We start from the raw sequence: 21,476 nt of genomic DNA on the forward strand, positions 1-21,476 counted from the left end.
CTTACAATACTTGAAAAACTTTTGACCCTAAAGTAGGTATAACGGTAATATTTAAACCCCTGCAATCATATCAAATATACTTAGGTAATATGTAGAAAGTTAAATTTAAACAAATTATACCCCTTACTTACGAAATCATTTAAATATATTAGTGATATTATTTTTACGTAACTCTGAATGATTTATATAATTTTTTTACAATTCTTTTACTTATATAACCAGACATTCTCAATGCCACTTGTAATTTGCAAAATGGGTGTTTTAAATAAAAATGTGTACCCATTAGTAAAAGTAAAATTGTCTAGTCACAATAATCGTGGATGGGTAATACATAAATGGCAACTACGACGATCACGTGGTTATCCACGTTACTTTAAACGTGATCTCTAGTTTAGATCATGTGCAAAATAGATCAATACAACTTAGACTTACGTATAGCTGTCTTTCTTCCACTTCTGAATGTAATAGTAATTTTGAATAAAGTTTAAAACCACAAGGATCAAATTTATACAACATTTATATATAAGCATTGTAGTAACCAACAAACAGATCTGTTCTTTTTGTATTTTTCTCTCATATTAACTAGGGTTTCCTCTTTTTCATAAATATGTGTGGCAGGTCACGTAGTAGGTAATGAAAAAGACGAAAACAAATAACTTAGGTGTGTCGTTGATTGTTTTCATCGCTCACGTGTACTCTAGCGTGTTCATTCGCTTCGTATCAGTGCCCAGCTAACTAGAGGAAGAAGCAAGTGAGATTGGCAAGTGTGTGCTTCGACACCTGTCAAATTTTCCGTAAACAATTGAAATACATTTATTATTGTAATAAGAGAGTCACTTGATATTTGTACTTCCTGATATGGTGCAGAACTTTTCTCAAATAAATGTGATTGTGTATTAAAAAATTATTTTGTTTTTAAATTAAAAATGGATATGACACAAAACTACTGGGAAGAAAATGCGAACATTCAACGTGTAAAATACGAAAGGTAAGTGTTATGAAGTTTTCGATGAGTGATAATTTACTTGTAGAGCTATGTTTTATATAAATTTATTGCAAAAATACTAGATAAATTTAATCATTGTGACGTAAACACGTCTCATTATTATATTTACTCATTCAATTCCGAAATGATATGGCTATTAATAACTTGATTTAATTATATAAAATTGTCAGATTTATAACCATTTTTAAATTATTAACGAAGAAACAACAACCTGCTTTACATGTTTTTTAAGTCATAGTAGTCGTGCTACGAATGCAAATTTTAGTTTAATTACATTTTCAACATTATATTGCAAGTTCTATAAAGAATTTTTGATATTCAAAATGTTTAGATCGTCTGAAAAAATATGCTGATTTGATTTAAGAGTGTACATTCAAATTATAGTGATAAATAAAAAATTTGAATTTATATTTAATTTTTTTCCCAATTTTCCTCTTCCTAAATCATTCAGATGTAGTTGTCATTCATTATTTTTAAAATTATCTAAACGAAAGAATATCATTAAGCGGCCAGTGGCGTACAGAAGTTGAGCCTTGAGGTCGGACAAAAATTGGTTAGATTTTTTTTGTTTAAAATTTGACTACACCACTGAGATTTGCATGCCGTCAAGTGCATAAAATATAGTAAAGGTTTGAGAAAAAGTTTCAATTAAAGCTGTCTCCAATTTTCGTGAATGGATTTGTAATTTTTTGTTATTCATAATTATAATTCAACGATTCATCCATTAAAATATAAAATTATTATTTAATTTGAAATTGACCATTAAAAAGAGCAAATTAGTAAAAATTTTATGAATTTATATTTATTTATATACTTAATTTACTTATATTCTCTCCGTTTAGGAAAAACAGAAATGATAAAAACTGTTAATAACTAATTTTATGTACTTAATTTACTCACTTAATTGTACATTTTAGTTTAAGGTGTTGCAGAATCCAGTGGCACAATCAGAACTTAAATTAAAAAATTGCCAACAATTTTTATCAGGTTTGATAACGAAGAAAACGCAAGTAGGATTTGATAACTGGAAACAAATTCAAATGTCACGTGATGTAATAGAGTTTTTTAAGGTCTATCTTTCAAAAAGCCAGAATTAAATATGATAATATTAATAATTAATAATATTATAAAAGGTGTTTCCATATAAATGAATCACACTGTGTATGTTGTCTAAGTAATTGAAAATGGCAACAAGTAGGTATGTAAACAGTGTGATCCACAATAGCTGTGAAGAGCAAAACCTTTTTTTACTTGTAAATTTACGAGAAAATATAATTTTTTTATAAAGGTTCCTACTTCAAATTTTTAAAAGTAGCTACTCCTATGTTTTGAAGTTTCGAAAAGTATTACTAATAGGTATTGTTAGTAATTTCAAGAGTATGTATTGTAAATATAAAGTTTCAGTTTTTTTGTAAAAAGAATAATTACCTTCTTTATACATATTATACTATGTAACTACCTAATATTTTATACCTACCTTTGGATAGGTAAAAGTAAATTATATTACTTAGGTAAAAAATAAATTTTGAAAAGCAACGATGTGTTGTCCTGTTGAACAGAAAAAAAAACATAAGTACACATCTCACGAATTTTAGAGATCAAAACTATTTCCAAATTTTAATATATAAAAGTTTGTTTTGTATTTTGTTTAATCTTATACAAGGCGAGTCAGATTTAATATCGGATCCGAGAGTATGTATAAATTTGGTATTTTGTGTGTTCCAAATTTAGTTTAAATATTTCATATTTTGTTACAATTATTTTCGGAATTACTATCAGATACTGGGTTTGATTTTAAATACGACTCGTCCTGTACTATTCTTTGATAACTTTAATTTTTAAAATACGAAAATTTTCGGGTTGGCCTGTGTATCTGGTTGCTGCCAGTTACAAAATTACCTTGCAGTTTCTTAGTCTTCCTAGTCTAGGGCTAGGCTTTGTATCTCAGTTGTGGCGAAGCATTTGCCTAGTCTCCATTGAAGATGCCGGAAATGGATAACGGCGCGTAACGTTTCTAAGCATTGGATGCAACTAGTTCTGACAGTGGGTCCATCCCCATAGAGCCTATATCGAGAACAACAACAGCATATTAAAGATTCCTAGCTAAGGAAGTGCAAGGTAAGTCTGTAACTTGGATTGCACTGTAGGTCCACTCTGATATGGCGCCCTTTCTGAAATATCAAAATGTAGTGACCTAAAGCATAAAAAATTGTTTTGAAGTTGCTATAATATTTAATCTCAAAGGTTACTTTATGTTAAAAAAAAATTCTCACCAAAAGCCTGTTTGATAAATCAAAAATTTACCGAGCTTATAAGGCGGTGCCCTGTCCCATGCTAAATGAATGGAAAACATTTTTTTATAGCTTACGTTAAAATACGTGAACATTTTTCCAAAACCTCCACAAACTTGAGGGCTGTAACTATTTCCTGTTAAAGTTACGAGCTTAATTACTGAAGATTTTATGTAGAGAATTAAATTTCCTAAGAATTCGAAAAAAAAAATCAGATTTTTCGATCGAAAAAAACAGATAAACGTTTCATTTCTATTTTAACGAATAATATAAAAATAATTTTTACGAATAAAAAACATGCTATATTTAAGAATATCTTTTTTAATTTTTCTTTCGATATTTTGAAATTTAGTGAATACATATGCAATTATTTCAACATAATAATTGTAGCCTTGAAGTTTTAATATATCAGTCATAGCAGTGAGAAAAAATTTGTTCTCAGCCGACGGAAACCTGACGCCTTCCAAATTTTAGTCAACTTTCAAATTTTAGTAGCTTTTCAAATTTTGGCATCGCACAAATTATGGTCCTCTAGACCCGGGCCCTCGCGGGCCTGAGCTTAAATCCGTTCCTGAGCACGGGCCGTGAGAGCTTTAAAACCAAAATTATTTTCAAGTTTCAACTTGTGTAATTAATTATTATGCATATTCAAAAAATATTTTTACTGTATTGATTGATTTACTTTTATAACTATAAATTTTTATCTTGTAGTTATTAAAATTGTTTTTATGTAATAAAAATACCTTAGTTAATAAAATACGTTTTCTAAAATTATTAAGCTATAATAAATGGAAAATTTTGAGGAATCTCGCTGTTAATTTTTAGTATTGTTTTATTTCCAGTACGTTTAAAGTTTAAAAGGGTTTTGAATAAACATGTTCGAAATTAACAACGTAGGGAACATCTTGCTCTGGTGTTAAATTTTTTTCAAAAATTGATAACATGAAATGTCTTGAAAAACACATGGACTAAATTTTATAACAAATTTTTTAGTTACGTGTATCAGCGTAAGCCGCATTTAATTGTAGTATATTTTGTAAACACCACCTCCAGTATCGTACGAAACATCAGTTAAAAATAAAAAGTAGATTATGTATTTCTGTTATTTTCTACTATTATAAAGTTGTTTACTGATAATGTAGAGGCGCACGAACAACAGACTTTAGGCTTGGCTATATTCCAGAATAAAAAAATAATATGCACTTGATTCCAATAACATAGACTTTTAAGAATTTGATCGTCGTTCCGTAATCGGCACGTGTATTTATTGAATGTATTTCGCGTATTAAATCACGTGTCGAATTTTTTCTGTGAAGTATCATTTTCGGAATTACGTTAACGAATGTACTTTTATCACGTAGTACTAACAGTTGGAAGCTGTTGTGTCGTAGATAGGCGTGTCACGTTTTAGACAAATATTTACGAGTTATCTGATCTATTTCAATTTAATTATACAGGGTGGTCCGAATTTTATGCAGGAAACTTCGAGGGCAGATAGATCTCTTTAAAATAATATGTGTTTGCCTTATAAACATAGGTCTGGAACGGCACCGTTTTAGAGATACAGGGTGTTGAAGTTGTCAAAAAAAATTGATTTTTTGTTTATATCTCCAGAATCTATTAACCGATCTCAATAAAAGTTGGTACATATAATGTATGATAGTAGGCCTTATATTCCCTGAAATATGAGCTTTAAAGGTTCAACCAGTGGTGTACAACTGGACAGGGGTCACCCCCTTTTTTACAAAAAAACCTACGCCACTGCATTTTTTACATGTCATTGTAACTGATTTATATTTTAATGCACAAAATACGTAAAAAAGGTGACATTAATTTTTTCCCTAAGTTCGCCGTTCTCAAGTTATTCATACCAATACAATCCCCTTGTGGCAGACACTTCTAACGATAATATTACAAGAATATTTGTTTATGTTTAAAAGTAAGTGCAATTTGTAAGCAAATCAACAAAATTATTTACATTCCTTTCTACACCACCTGTGAGGTAGTTGCGATATAAACAAAAAATCAATTTTTTTTAAAACCTCAACACCCTGTATCTCCAAAACGGGGCCGTTCCAGACCTATGTTTATAAGGCAAACACATATTATTTTAAAGAGATCTATCTACCTCCGAAGTTTCCTGCATAAAATTCGGACCACCCTGTATATATTTTTATAACTATAAAAGGGGCGAATATAAACTTTGATAGGTCAAAAGATAATTTCAAAAAATTTATTTAAAAAAAAATTATCACAGATAATGGCTAGAAAATATTAAACTAATATAACTTTAATTTATAACATCCAAAAAGTCTAAGACTTTGAGTCTCGGTTAAAGCTTGATTAACTGATCAGGCGATTAGACTGTACATATATTGATTTATTTTATAAAGTACCATCACAATCTAATCGCCTAATTAGTTAATCGAGCCTTAACCGAGACTCGAAGTACCGGGCCTAATATAATTAGAATTGCTAGGATACCGAACATTATTTGTGCTTTGTGGAATTTCCTGAGGAGATAGACAAAAAGTTGTTAAAAATGTCTCGGTCTCGATTTTCTCGAAAAATTGAATGGGCATCGTGATATCTCCACTCATTTAGGAGGTGTGTTTAACATTACTATATAGGTCGTTTTTTTGGCGATTTTTGTTTAATGAAGCAGCACAAAAGGTACTTTGATAATTTTAAAAATGACTGGGTCAAATATATCTTAGTCCATAATTGCTTCATTTGTAAGATACAAAAGTATTTAAGTTTTTAAAAAACATTGCAATCACGCAAATATCTCTGAACATGTTTTACGTAGATTAATGAAACTAGGGGTGGCGACTTAATTAAATACAGCTCAACCATCTTCATGCTCAGTGAGATGAGCAATGAAGAACGCGCCCTACGTACAAAAATTTAGAAGATAGAGTGGAAGGAACTAATGTTCAATCGAGAGACAAAGCAAAGACAATTATTTACAAAAAGAATTATTTATTAATTTTTTTATCGTTCTTCTGGTTCTCTGCAGGTCTCCGGTACATTGCCACTGTGCATCCGACCTTCACTGAGTATTTTGCACATTCGATAGTTCATTTGATTGGTAATGGTCAAATCAAGTTAGAGTTATTTTTTAGTCTAAAATAATATTAGGTACACAGTTGAATAAATCGAAAATATTTTTAAAACTGTTTTATAAGAATTTTTTATTACAAATACAATTTTAATACAATGTAATCATTAAAAGTCCAGAAAATTCAGTGACGTAGAAATTTGCCTATGACTTCTCTTTGGAAAATTTTTACGCCAATGTTTGTTTTTACTCTTAAAAATATATTCGCAACAAAAAAATCTTATACTTAAAAATGTTTTTTGTGAAGCGAACGTTTTTTTTATTTTAATTCAACTATTTAAAATAATAATAACTTGAAAATTCCTTGTTTCATGAATAAAATGTGGCGTCGAAGTTCTGACGTTCTTAACGAAGGTGCCTCCCAGTAACTCCACCACTGGTTGATATAATTGTGTACAAATTCAGTTAACTTCCATTTAGCTATATCGCATTGCCGAGTTTCATTAATTTGTGCTACATAACTTTTGAAATATTTGTATATTTGTAATGTTTATTAAAAGTTTAAACACCCTGTAACTTGCAAATGAAGCAACAACGACTAAGATATACATATTTGCCTCAATTATTATAAGGGTTCAAGATTATCGGGGTATTATTTGTACTATTTCCTACATTGTAGTCCCTGTAAAATGGATACTTTTTTATATGTAATTCAATTGTTTTGTCATACAGTGTGTCATGCGTTTTTTTATCTACATATAAATCAAATACATCCATCGTACCACACAATTAATAGTATCAATATAAAAAAATATATATTTTTGCCTCTAAACCTTCAAACAATTTAAAAAATATGTATATATTTGAACGGAAATTTTATGCAGATTTAGAACATCAAAAAAAAAAAATATAAGTAACGGTTTAGATTATAAATGAAAAATCTGATGTTTTTAAAAATATTACGTTCATCCACTCTACGCAAAAATCCGACCAAAAAACCTTTTTACAAAAAAAATAATCGGTTACTAAAAAAAAAGAAAACCGAATCAAAATTCGAGCTCGGGACATCTCCAGTACTAGTACTTTTTGTTAATCTACTCAAGTACGGGAAACCTAAAAATATCGAAATTGGCCCACATTATATTTCTACAAATAGAAAACTCATTTCAGTGGCGCAGTATTTTTTTATACTATACTAATACTAATTTCTCCATGTTTTATTTGAGAATTTGACTGATTAAATGTATTTTTGTTCTTTTATAAATATATGTATTTTATATTTCTATAAGATAGTTATGATGAGTAAAATAAATATTTCTTGAGTAGAGATATACATATTATCTTCTTTAATTTTACTAAGATTTTGAATTGATTGTTAAATAAGCCCCCCCCCCCAAGCGTTCGACCCAACGTGAAAATAAGAAAATCTTTTTTAGAAGACATTTTTCACTTTCACTACATTTCGACTCTCCCAAACTTTTTTCTGGCTCCGCTACTGACTCGTATCTACTTATTACGAACATGAAACAAATATTTATAAAATTTACAGCTGTGCAATAAACTTTTTTTTTATATTTAATTGCCTTAATTTCTGTGTATTCTATGTTTTGATCGTAAAACAATAAACATTATGCCACGTTTTAATCACCAGCAATACATATAAGACGTAAGTGTGAAGTGTATAGAACTAGAATCTGAAGATAAAAAAATTCTAAACAGTGTATTGACTGTTCCATAAAATTGTATCTATAAAATTGTAATCAGTACGCCTGAAAGGAGTTTGTATCGAATTTTACTTTCACTTCTCAAAACATGAAAATCAATGATTTTCAATTATCACTCTAAAAATTCGTTATTTTAGTTATTTTTACTTACCACCCTTCATATACAGCGTGTCCCACTAGCGCGAGAAAGTCCAATATCTATGTTAAAATGAGGAATATATGGATTTCTCTTTTTATTGTGTTGCTACATTTCTCGGAATGTACAAATTAAAAATATATTCAGCTATACAGGGTGTTCCACTTTTCCTGGACAGACACCAACTTTGGTTTTTTAAATGGAAACATACATTTTTTATATTTATTTCGGATTCTACATAAAAAATAAAGGGTACTTTGTGTAGAATAGTTCTATTCAAATATTCACAGTTTTTGAGATATCTCGCTTGAAAGGTTTTTCTAGTCGATATTGGTTGCTTACATTTTCTGATACTGACAGGTTATACTAATAGCTACTAAGCCCATTTTTTTATCAGATGTTTAGTAAGGATGACTCTTCCGAATCATGCTCCAAAAACTGGCCTGCGTTATACAGGGTGACCAAAATATCATGTCAAAATTGCCAATTGAAAAATTGAAAAATCTCGATTTTTTTAAATGCAACGCCCTGTATATTTTCATACCATGAGATGCAGAATTAAATTCTCTACAACTTTGCTATACCTGCTCCTATACCAAAATTCATTAGTTTTTCATGAAATCTCATTTCTATGAAAAAATGCGAAGTTTACAAATAGCTTATATGTAAAATAACGTAGTAGGCTCCTGTCAAATGATAATCTGGAAAATTTTCGATTCACATAAGGTTTAATAGAAAGAAAGGTTTAATAGAAGAAGAGAAGCCCATGGTAACTGTTTATTGGCAAGTCGTATTTACCAAGCTAATAATCCAGATTTACAAAGATATCCTCGTACAAAGTGTTTTGTAAAACTGAAGGAGAGGTTTGAAAGAACGGCAAATGCAAATTATGAGAAGACAACAAGAACACACGCATGTGGTAATCAGGATAGTCAAATTGACATTTTGGAATGTGCAGTCCAAAATCCATCTACAAGTGTCAGAGAAATTAGTGATGAAATTAGTATTTCCAAAAGTGTGGTTAATAGAACGTTAAAGAAACACAACTTCCACCCCTATCATTCTGAGCATCACCAATTCTTAACACAGCAAGATTTTCAGAAGCGAGTACAGTTTTGTGAGTGGGCAACTATAAAGCTGCAAGATGATTTTTTTTTTCAAAAGTGTTATTTACTGACGAGTCATCCTTTGCAAATACTGGTCGAGAGAGTCGATATAATTATCACCATTACGCCGATCATAATCCCAGATTAATAAGACAAGACGATCATCAACATCGCTTTAAAGTCAACGTCTGGGCGGGAATATGCGGAGAATATGTCATTGGATCACATTTTTTTGAAGGAAACTTAACTGGTAATGGGTATTTTCAATTTTTACAAAACGACTTGTTCCAATTGCAGGGACATATTCTTCCGGATGACTTAAACAGTTAGTGGTTCCAACTTGATGGTGCCCCTGCACATTCCACACTGACGGTAAGTTTTCTCATTATGTAAGTTATGTAAATTCATAGAAAAACTGTTTCAGGTTAGAGAATACTTAAATGATTTGTGGATAGGTAGCCAATTCCATGGCCTCCCCGATCCCCAGACCTTACTTGTCTTGATTTTTTTTTCATGGGGCTATATAAAAGACAGGGTGTATGAAACTCCTCCGACAGATGTAGAAGATTTACGGGCAAAGATAAGAAATGCTTTTTTGACCCTAACTCCGGAAATGCTGCGAAATGTGTGAAATGTGTGCAATTTTCGTCGTAGAATTGCTCAATATCTATAGAAAAATGGCAGACATTTTGAGCGGTTACCTGTTAATTACTAATTTAACTAGGTCTTTATTACTTCTGTTAGAAATGCACGATGTTAATTTACTGTTTTGGAGACTGCATGCATGTGCTCTTGTCGTCTTCTCATAATTTGTATTTGTTGTTCTTTCAAACCTCTCCTTCAGTTTTACAAAACACTTTGTACGAGGATATCTTTGTAAATCTGGATTATTAGTTTGGCAAATACAACTTGCCAATAAACAGTTACCATGAGTTTTACTAATTATTCTATTTATTTACTAATTCTTCTTTAGAGTAATTCATTTCACAATTATTACTGTCGCCTTTCTATTAAACCTTATGTGAATCGAAAATTTTCCAGATTATCATGTGACAGGAGCCTACTACGTTATTTTACATACAGGGCTGTAAAATCCACATGGTCCATCTGCCTTTACATGAGAACGACAAAGTAAAGAAATCCGTGCAATAGACAAGGATGGCTATAGTGAAGACGTTTCATAATCTGAATAGTCATCGCCCGTTTCGGGTTAGAAGTGGGAGTGACTATTCAGATTATGAAACGTCTTCAATGTAACCATCCTTGTCTATCGCACCCATTTCTATGACTTACTTTATCGCTCTCACGTAACGGCCGATGTACCATGGGCACTTCCGAACCTGTATAAGCTATTTGTAAATATCGCATTTTTTCATAGAAATGAGATTTCATGAAAAACTAATGAATTTTGGTATAGGAGCAGGTATAGCAAAGTTGTAGAGAATTTAATTCTGCATCTCATGGTATGAAAATATACAGGGCGTTGCATTTAAAAAAAATCGAGATTTTCAATTTTTCAATTGGCAATTTTGACATGATATTTTGGTCACCCTGTATAACGCAGGTCAGTTTTTGGAGCATGATTCGGAAGAGTCATCCTCACTAAAGATCTGATAAAAAAAAGGGCTTAGTAGCTATTAGTATAACCTGTCAGTATCAGAAAATGTAAGCAACCAATATCGACTAGAAAAACCTTTCATGCGAGATATCTCAAAAACTGAATATTTGAATAGAACTATTCTACACAAAGTACCCTTTATTTTTGATGTAGAATCCGAGAAAAATATAAAAAATGTGTGTTTCCATTTAAAAAACCAAAGTTGGTGTCTGTCCAAGAAAAGTGGAACACCCTGTATAGTTGAATATATTTTTAATTTGTACATTCCGAGAAATGTGGCAACACAGTAAAAAGAAAAATCCATATATTCCTCATTTTAACATAGATATTGGACTTTCCCGCACTAGTGGGACACGCTGTATATAATAGGTTTTAAATACCTACGGAAATAAGGGATCCGTAATGGTTATATATTTTTACAATAGAAAGTGACTTTAAGTAGATGCAAATTAAGTATGAGAGCATGTGGATCCAGATTTTAATTTAAATAAAATTGTAATAAAAGAAATCAGTTTGCTTTTAATGTTAATCAGGCTAATTCATTCCATGTTTTTTCTTTAGGTGGCCTTTTGTTTGCGAATAAAGAGATAATAATAAAATAGTAATAAAATATAACAATTTTTTTAATTAATTTTAATTTAAGAGTTATCAATTTCCGTTTATTATAATTTAATTGTAAATACAGGTAATAGTGGTAACACAATAAGAAGGTAGCTGTAGATTGGAATAACCATAATGTCTAGTGTTGATATGACTTGTTCATATTTTTGAAATAAAAAAACGTCCAATTCAAAGATATAAAATATATAGGGCGTTCTGTTTTTAAAAGAACTTCGTCTGTGAAAGTTGCGTACGCTATCTTTAGTTGTTTCTCCTGAAAACGAATTTTTGCAGCCTTCAAAGGACTATACAACTTTTATTGGAAACTTTTTCCTGAAGTCACAGGTAAAACGGTTAACAGTTATCAATTTTATTTTCGGAAATACTTTTGGATTTCTTTGTGTTATCGAAATGTACCCAATTTTAATAAAATATTGATTCCAAAGTTTAACATCCCGTTAGTTGGAAATTAGACCCTATATGTACTTGCGAACCACCCCGAATATTCCAATTTTAGTTACCCACTGGTGTGTACGAAATCAAGTTAAGGCAGTAATAAAAATAAATAATTAAAAATAGTGTCGCCCTTAAGCATTATAATTTTTGCTAATATTTGTCAAGAAATTAATTGACTAGCCTACAAATAGTTAATGAATATAAATAAAACAATGAGTTAAGTTTATAGACCTCACTACAAACAAACGACTAATTACCTTGTCGACGTACACGACTACACCATAGGCGTGACCTTGCTGAAATCGCGAGACGAAATACAAGTAAAATTTATGTACGCTTCACTTTTGTCGATGCTTCGAATGTTTCAGGCTTTGTAAGAGTTAAATTATCTCGGGATAGGTTATACAGGGTGTAACAACGACTTGCGATAAACTTCCATTGATTCCATTTACAAACAATAAAAGCGGTACTGAAGCACGTTTTCTTTTATCAGTTACTCAAGAACCATTAAAGATACAGATTTCAAACTCTTCGCCAAGAAGCTGTGTAGAAGTACAATTTTATCAAAAACTAGCCAGTTGCGTCGGAATTAGCAGGGATCTAAGGGGTTTCAACTGTAAAAAAAGTTATTTTATATCGCAGAGTTCGTTTTGATTTTTTTCTCGTAGAATACATCGTGCATGATTAAAAGTCCAAAAATTATAACAAAGGTGCATTTTTTTTGGAGTGGAGCACATGGGAAATTAGAATAATTTGAATATTGCACAAATTCACATTTATTTTAATGAAGGAAAGTCAGACGAATAGTCAGCGTTTCCTAATTCTGTACTGTGTTCTATTGTTGAAATTAGAACAAATGAAATAATTGACTTTTACTTACAAAATCTGTTTGTTAGTCAATATTTTAAGGATTTATTATTATTTCAAAATTATATCAAATAATTTGTTAAGTACTATTTCTGTCAATACAACTAACTTGCTAAGCCAAAGGGCTTTCGTGTCATTAACATTTTTGTAAAACGATATAGTTATTAAAGTAGTATTAACGACGTTTCGCAATTCCGGACTAAAAATGGCGGAGCTTTAGAGCGTGCGGTGTTTTTACGAAACATCCGGTAATTTCTGAAGCAAATTATGAATCAGTCTTATTTTTTTTAAAAGTCGTTTTATAATTACAGTTGCAATTCTCATGAAGAAGTTGCCAGGATGAAGGATGAGAGAGCGGTTTATCCTTGCTGCGACACGTGAGTATATTTTTAATTAATGTGCTGTTCACCGACGCATTTTCCTAAAATTAATGTACACGTAAATAGTAAATTTTTTGGCTTATTGACTTGATAAAATGAACAACTGTCTAATAAGTTTTTAATTTTTTCTTTTTCATAGGGCAATATAAAAATATAACACTTCGAGTTTAAATCAAATAATTTTTAGTTTCGTTTTGCTTTCTAATAAATTGCAAAATTTTTATTGAAATAATGAAGGTTGTAGAAAATTTAATTGGTTGTATCTTGATAATGTAACTTTGAATCCACAACGTTATTAGGGAATAACTTCACTCACAGATTGTTATTACGAAAATACTTAATACAAAATTTGTAAAAAAAGAATTGTAGGCAGCTTATACTAGATCTCGAAAATAGTTGCAAAATATTTTTTTTTGTAATTAACTGTTTCTTTAAATATTTATAATGTTAATTTGATACTAATTAACATTTTATTTTTTAAACTTCATGATGTTGTAACAAAGAAAAATGAAAATTTTGTGAAAAATAAGAAAGCAACTACCAGTTAATAAAAGAAAAATAAACAATTGCACATATACAAACATAGACCTTATACAATCTGCCATTATACATTTTTTTTAATGATTTCCTCAAACTGCTTAGTCAATACAAAAGTAACATTTCTCCTCTTTTCAGCCAAAAATGTTAAATTTATGATTTTCTCGATTAAAACTAATTTTGATTTCAATGACATGTTTTTACGAGTACATAATTCAAAATATTCAAAAAATTAATATATTCTCTGACAAATGTCGTCTTCTATGTGACAGCGGCAATTTTGAATAGAATACGTGTAGCCATGTGGAAACAACTAAAGAAATAATTAGTAACTTAACGACAATTTGTTCACTCATGAAAAAGACTGGACTTTCACTATATGACCATATAAATCATTTTCTAAAAAGATTATGGATCTGATTTTTTATCAACATATAATCACTCCAATTTTTTGCAACTGCCAATATTAAAACATAATAAAAACTTGTCCATAATTTCAGAAATTTAAATTTTTCCACTGCGACATGTAGTGAAGACGATTGTGAATATGGACCTTATAAGAAGAATAAAGTCGCAAGGGTATGTATTTGATTTATTATCTTTGTCTGTGTAGCATGTGATACTTTTTCTTTTAAAATTGATGCAACACAGTCATTATATTAATTTTGACTGGAGGAAAATTTATTTAATTTTATTTTCCAAATTGCACAAATTTTTTAGTGACATGCCACATTTCTGAAAGGATCTTTTGCAAGTTATAATACCCGATAAAAAAAATAAGATTAAAATCTGTAGTAAAATCTTTCCCATTTAACTTTTTTAGGTAATATCAGCTAGTTCGTAATCCATTATTAAGCTGTCAATAACCAGTAAAATATTCAGAATTTTACTTTAATGGATTGAAGAAATTGTTTTTTATTACTTATACTTTTAATAAAAGAATATTACAATATTCTAAAGTAATATACATAAAAATGAAAACGTCACTAGGTACCTACCTTTTTACTTGTTAATTTTAATAATGATCGATTAGTTTTTATCTGATGATTAAAGTTTGCTCAAAATTCTCAGAATGCAAAGTTTATTGGATTGTGATAATAATTTTAATAAATATGCTTTTAATTTTACGCTTTTTTATAAAATTGATAAGATTACAAAAGTTCATTTTTTGTTTTCAATCTTACATAATCGTAGCAGTTAGCTCTTATTATTGATAAAAACTGTGTAACCGGTTCTTTAAAAATGATTTAAAAATAAAAGAGAAATTGAACAACAAAAGTTTTATTGAAAATGTTACGTTGAAAAAACAATAATTTTAATTGTTAACATATCTGTTAATGCTTCTGTGCTTTCTGCAACTTGTGGTTGAGGTTCTCTATTTTAGTAACTGATTTTAGCTAGAGCTAGATTTTGAGATGGCCCTTAAAGTAAGACACTTTGAAGGTATAATTTTTTTGCTAGCAAGACCCAATGTCCCATCGAATAATAGAAAAGAGGAGGAGAGATAGAATGAATAACTGCCTCGCAGATTTGTCCCGCCTAATACCCACTGAATATTTGAAAAAAGGAAGAGGAAGGATCGAGAAAACAGAAATTATTGAAATGGCAATTAAACATATGAAATATTTACAGCAGGAACATGGGAATCCTACTGAACATTATCGGTAATTTTCAGATAATTTTAACACTATATAGTGTAGTCTTTAAGTATTTTGCAACAATAGAGGTGACGATTCTTTAGATCATTTCAAGGAGAAAACTTCTTATGAACATGCTATATTGTATCCTTAACACCTTAGTTTTCAAGATGCAGGGCGTTAAAGTTTGTGAAAAATATCACATCTATGTAAATATCTCGAAAGATGTGCAACATATGTTAATGAAACTCTAAAAATTATATCAACCAGTGACGGGAGATGACGAAACTAAGAACTGCAAAAATTTCGATGCCACTAAGTATTTTGGAAAGCATGCTTGTGATCCACTAGTGTGCATTTGTATTGTACATTCCATTCCGGTAAAAAGAACCCCAGAAAACCTTGCAGATCATGATTATAGTACACACAATTTTTCCCGTGATTCAAAAGAAGCTACGATTTTCGAAGTGAAAGAATGTGTGGTGCATGTGTTCAGATGACAGGTTTGGAGAATTCATTGGCATGCAATTGCAAACTTCTGGAATCTTCCAGATTTTTGAGTCGATGATTATTTTGAACTTTTAGTGATTACATTGTATTTAGAGTAGTTCGATTTATTCAACTGTATAGTAAGCCTCTCTAAGAGTGAAAGAATAATACTTGAACATGATTTATTTTTAAAATAAATAAGAAGATTCAGAGGTTCTTAAAAATGTATGTTTCTAATTTGTTCTATACAGTGTTTTCTTAGGCCATACTCAGTTTTAAAAAAAGATCACATTTATCTCTAAAAATGTTTTAATTAGATTAATGAAGCTTTTGCTAATGATACAGTACATTTAATTAAACATTATAATAAGTCCTTTCAATGTCACTGAGTGTTTTGAAAAATGAAGAAACACTTTTAATTCCTATGAAAAAGGGTATCTCTTACTTTACTTTATTCGTCAAAGTTATTTTTTTGAGTTTAAAATAAGTTTACCATCACTGTTGATTAAATCAAAAATATTTTTACTACTGTTCACTCCAAAAAATATATGTATGTAGAAATTTTGTGATCAAAGACAAAAAAAAATCATTGCCTAAAAATTTAATTTTTGAAACTGCTTCCCTCGAATTCCAGATTTATTTATTTTTGCTATGGTTGCATTGTATTTAAAATTGTATTTAGAGAAACGAAATTTCAGTACACTTTTTTTTATGAAATGAACAGTTTAATTTTTCTAAATTAGTTTAACTGTATGATGTCAAACGAAAGACACCTTTATTAGAAATACCAATTGTTAAAGCTTTTATTGAATTTCCAAAATATTCAGTGATGTTGAAATTATAGAATTCTTAATGATAGCACCTCCCAGTATTTCTGCCACTGGTTGATACATTTGTAAACCAGTTTAATGAATTTTACTTTAAAGTAAGTAAATTACTAACCAATCTTGCATCTGTGTACATCAAAGGTCTTTGAAGATAATTGAATAATTGAGAGTTTTTTTAACTGCAACACCCTGCATTTTGAAAACTAATTGCTTTAGACTTTTTGATCTAAAATAGTCCAAGGACTTAAAAAACATACTATATGTAATAAATCCATTTTAACAATTTGTAAAGTAACAAATATTTTAGGTTGGGGTACCAAGAATGCATGTCGGAGGCTATGAGGTTCATGGTAGAAGTGGAAGGCCATTTTCCACGTGAGGCTATATGTGTACGATTATTAAACCACTTACAGAAGCACTGCGAATCAATATCAAGGACTCCGCACGTCAATCAAAATAGGACCCCAGTAGCGACTACCGAACACATTGTACCATTGCAAAATCCCCATGAAACGGTTAGGAATAATATCCAGTTAAAAGTAACTGAATATCCAGTGGCGAAAAGTGAACCCGAACAAAACAATAATAATTCGTACAGTGTTAGAACTAACAATCATACTCAGTCCTCTGAATCTGATTATGAAAAACATCCAGAGGCTAATGGGGTTTCCTATAAATATAAAACTAATATTAAGCTTAGGTTCACTCAAGATATGAACAGTGGCGGTCAAGAGAATCCGAAGAGGCAGAAGATCGACAATGGAAGAAGAAATTCTGTTACAAGTACAGAAAATCAGAGGTAAATATTTTGTTTTTGATTGGTTCCGTTTTCTTATTCTCATCTTTTTTAGAATCTATTTTTTTCACTGTGTCGAGTCATAATTTTGCTTGTATTTTGTTTAGACGAATGAAATATTTTCTTATTCAAACATCAAGCAATGGGGTGTTTACCCACTTTTATAATATTGCCCTTTAATGTTAAAATTAGCTCTACATATTTTATTTTTGTATGAATCATTGGCATAAAAAATATGAAAGTGGAATAAATTTAGGCGAATATTTGTAATGTATTAGTATTAGATATACGGGATGAGAGAGTCTGTCACTTTCATAATTGTTGACATCGCTCACAGTTGTGGAAGTTGGGCCGCACTATCGATCAAACGGCATTTTTTTATGTCAAAATCGAAGAAGAATTAACGAATCCTTTTACATTTTTTTTTAAATCAAAGCTTATTTGATGCAGATTTAGGGAAAATGATTGTGAATGTCATCATCCCCTATTTTGGGGGTGGAAATGAAGGGTGAATAGGTGAAAAAAGTGAAAATCGATTTTCTTTGTTCAGAAATCTTATATCTTCGATAAATACAGTGAAATTAAGACACAATTTGGTGGAATCAATGCTCAATTGAAACAAGTTAAGGAAAAATTAATGAAAATATTTTCATCCCTATTTTAGGGGTGGAAGTGAGGGGTGAGGGTGTAGAAAAATTAAAATTAAAGAAAATATGCATAAAAGGTTTTTGTTGTCGCTGAACACGAATAAAAGCATTACTAAAACAAAAAACTCCTTTTTAGGAGCTGTTTTTATCATCCCCTGATTTAGAGGAAGAACTGAGGGATGGAGGATAATAAAATTAATCTGAAATATTACCAGTTTTTCAATTTGCTGAACTTATATGGAAACGTCCATATTTTTGTTAACAGACAAAATTTTTTTGAGGAATATTTTTATATTTTCTTGTTTTTTTTTTATATAAATTCTGCCACAACAGCCCAATAACAGAATAAGCAGAACATAATATAAACCAAATATTGTAGCAATATACATAAAGAAAAAAAAAAGAAATTGGACATAAAAAATGAAGCACTAAAAGCAAATAAAAATAAAAATTAAGATACAGATCAAACAAGTCGTGCAAAGAATAACAGGGAGTTGTTTTTAATTTAAAGATGAGTTAAAGCTCCAAAAAAAAAAAAATGAAATAGATCATTATTACATAATATTGCAAATATTGTGCAGAGGGTAATACTTTGTAATATTTGTATGCTGGGTGGATAAGTATAACAAATCTTATAGTAACAAATCTATAATGAACAATAGACCATTTGATTCTGGAATAATTTAAACAAAGAAATAAAAAAATTTTTATTACCCCATAAAAATGTTAATTGCCATACACAAAAAATGTTCTATTCAAAGAAAAAAAATTGACTTGTTTATTTTGGTAATAATAAACTAACTTCACAAATAAAAAATTGAAATTAAAAAACGTTACATTGCAGCAACAAAAAATCTAAAACTTTTGTCAAAATTCATTTAGAAACAAATAATTCTTTAAAAGAGGTATTAATAAATATTCCACATTTTGTAACGGCTCATTCTGCTTTGCAGTCAAAATAAAACATTAAGCTTTTAAATTTACGATTTTCAAATAAAACAGTGACATTATTTTGCGTTAGAAGTTCTTGAAAGTTTGTTTACAAAGAATAGCCTGTTATGGTATTATAAGTGTATGTATTTATTTAGTTCCAGTCACAGTTCTCCTCCAAGTAGCGAACTGTGTACCAGAATCTCGGACAGCGACAACACCCACCGAAGGTCTCCATCAGATAGCACAGTGTCGACCAATAACCACACCAAGCTAGAACCGCCTAGAAATGACATTATGCAAAGGTACTCGCCAAATATAAGGAATTTCCTGCAAAACGATCTAAAACACAATTTTAATGTTCCTATATTCGTCCTACATGCAAAAGGTTCATATTACGTGCCATTAACTATTGATTACAAAACATTACTACCGTTTCTACAAAATTATGACATACTGGAGGTCGTGCCTGCAATGCAAAATGTGGTATTGCATCCCGTAACTATTAACGTTAATTTCTTACCAAATTATGACAACGATGTTACTAACAACAAATACAAATCGGAATACACAAACAATTGGCATTAGGTATGAAGGAATGTAATATTAAAAGGCTGTGATGGTCAGGGGACTTTAAAGACTGATATAAATTTTATATAGTCTATTAAACCAGATAGAGTTTTTACTTTTAAAATGTAACATGTAATGTTTTAAAATAGAAGGAAATTGCAGATTTTAAGCCATGTTATTTCTTGGAGCCCTTGGATTTTTACAAGTATGCATTGTCCAAATTAGCAATTAATTTACTATACAGGAGTATTGAAAGGTATTTATTAGTATCTCCTAATTTAAAGCGGCATTAATATTTATATCACATTTCAATTTCCCAGTAAAGAGAACAAATCAAACAAAAAACAAACGTGTGGGGTTGTCACAATTACATCAATAAAGATTTATTTAATTTATATTAATATTCCACAGTATCAATAACCTTGCAAAGTAACGTGTCAATTGGCATGATTTGGCAACATTGCTTTGCCCTTATTCGTTGATTGAATACTGCGGCTGTAGGAAATTGATTTTTCTACTGTTTACCTTGGTACAATGTTGGTAAATATTGCATTGCACACATAAAATACCATTAATTTAGAGCAAAATAGAAATTTGTGAAAAAAAGTCCATTTGTAACTTATCGTATCCTATGTAGTTCCACTTTTCATTAAACCTTTACAAATCTCATTTGGAAGCAGTTCCATAGTTATTCGTTGCATTTTTTTTGCAAAAGTACAATATAGTTTTTAAACTTTGAAAATTATCTAGTCAGTATTATTACAATAATAAAAGACTCCAAGTTTTACTTAAACACAAAATAAGTGAGACGCAAGGTACATGTTTATTTTTTCAGTATTCATGGCCAGTGTAGTGTACAATTTAATTCGAACTAACCAAATTTAAAGTTAGTGATGATATGCAGATATATCGATGATTTTAAAATGCAAATTGTTAGACAGCCATTTGTTAGACAGCCATATTGTGGAGATGAGCAATATTGTCTAAGGTTTGTTTATTTTCAAGATGCGGTAAGTGTTAACTAAAAATGTGTCCAAACATACCAAGTACAATTATAGATCTGCCCATATTTAATTTATATCTCATTCATTAAAGTAATCAAGTGATATTGTCTCTTTTGGCCTGCAAAGTTTATTGTGCGTGATAGAAAGCGGACTAAGACAAAAGGTGAATTTGGTTGCCAAATGTCCGGTGTGCAGGAGTTAAGCGGATGTAAATGTCTTCTTGCCAAATGTGTGCGTGGGGACACTAAGTGCCGAGTTACGATTCCAATTTTTTTACCATCTTCTTGACGTTCGGTGCAATTTTAACAACATGTAACTTGTTGACACCCCACAGCAAATGCGGATTATATTTTGATTTTCTGATTAATTGAATCACTCTGTCTTTAAACAGATAAACTGTAAATCCATCATGTTCCTTTCTGGTTCTGAGTTCATTAATCTTCTAATTTTTTAAAAAATCGATGGAATATTGAAATACTTAGTCAATGCTACTAATTTCTTAGATATTTTGTTAATATTCATGCAAACTCTGTTAAAAGAGCTCCAACGAAAACTATTAACAATCTTGAAGTGCAATATGGAAGGCTTGTTTTGAATATACTTGTTCTATATACTATTAAGGCTATTACAGTGAATACCGGATACGAGTATGCTTTTATTATATGATGAAACGACACAACTGAGGATTTTGTAAATAATTACATTCTGCAAAAATATTTAATGTTTTTAATAATGTTAAAGTATATGTTATTTTTATAACTACATTTTGTAAATAATAAAAATGAATGAATACA

General features: G+C 30.1%; 1 protein-coding gene across 2 annotated transcripts; it reads left to right on the forward strand.

Annotated features, from left to right (window-relative positions):
* Window positions 1–590: 590 nt before the first annotated feature.
* On the forward strand, window positions 591–21,428 carry LOC108916273 (transcription factor cwo). Of its 2 annotated transcripts, XM_018722485.2 has the most exons (6): window positions 591–988; window positions 13,177–13,242; window positions 14,283–14,361; window positions 15,244–15,446; window positions 17,043–17,534; window positions 19,267–21,428. In XM_018722485.2, the coding sequence occupies exons 1-6, from the start codon at window positions 927–929 to the stop codon at window positions 19,694–19,696; spliced, it is 1,332 nt and encodes a 443-aa protein (XP_018578001.1). In that variant the 5' UTR covers window positions 591–926; the 3' UTR covers window positions 19,697–21,428. The 2 variants fall into 2 exon arrangements, with proteins under 2 accessions (XP_018578001.1, XP_018578002.1); XM_018722486.1 differs by lacking the exons at window positions 591–988; window positions 14,283–14,361 and having other exon boundaries at window positions 13,176–13,242; window positions 19,267–21,427.
* Window positions 21,429–21,476: the final 48 nt, after the last annotated feature.

This window comes from Anoplophora glabripennis, unplaced genomic scaffold (genome assembly GCF_000390285.2).
Source record: "Anoplophora glabripennis isolate ALB-LARVAE unplaced genomic scaffold, Agla_2.0 scaffold1498, whole genome shotgun sequence".
In the NCBI taxonomy this organism is placed as follows: Eukaryota; Metazoa; Arthropoda; class Insecta; order Coleoptera; family Cerambycidae; genus Anoplophora; species Anoplophora glabripennis.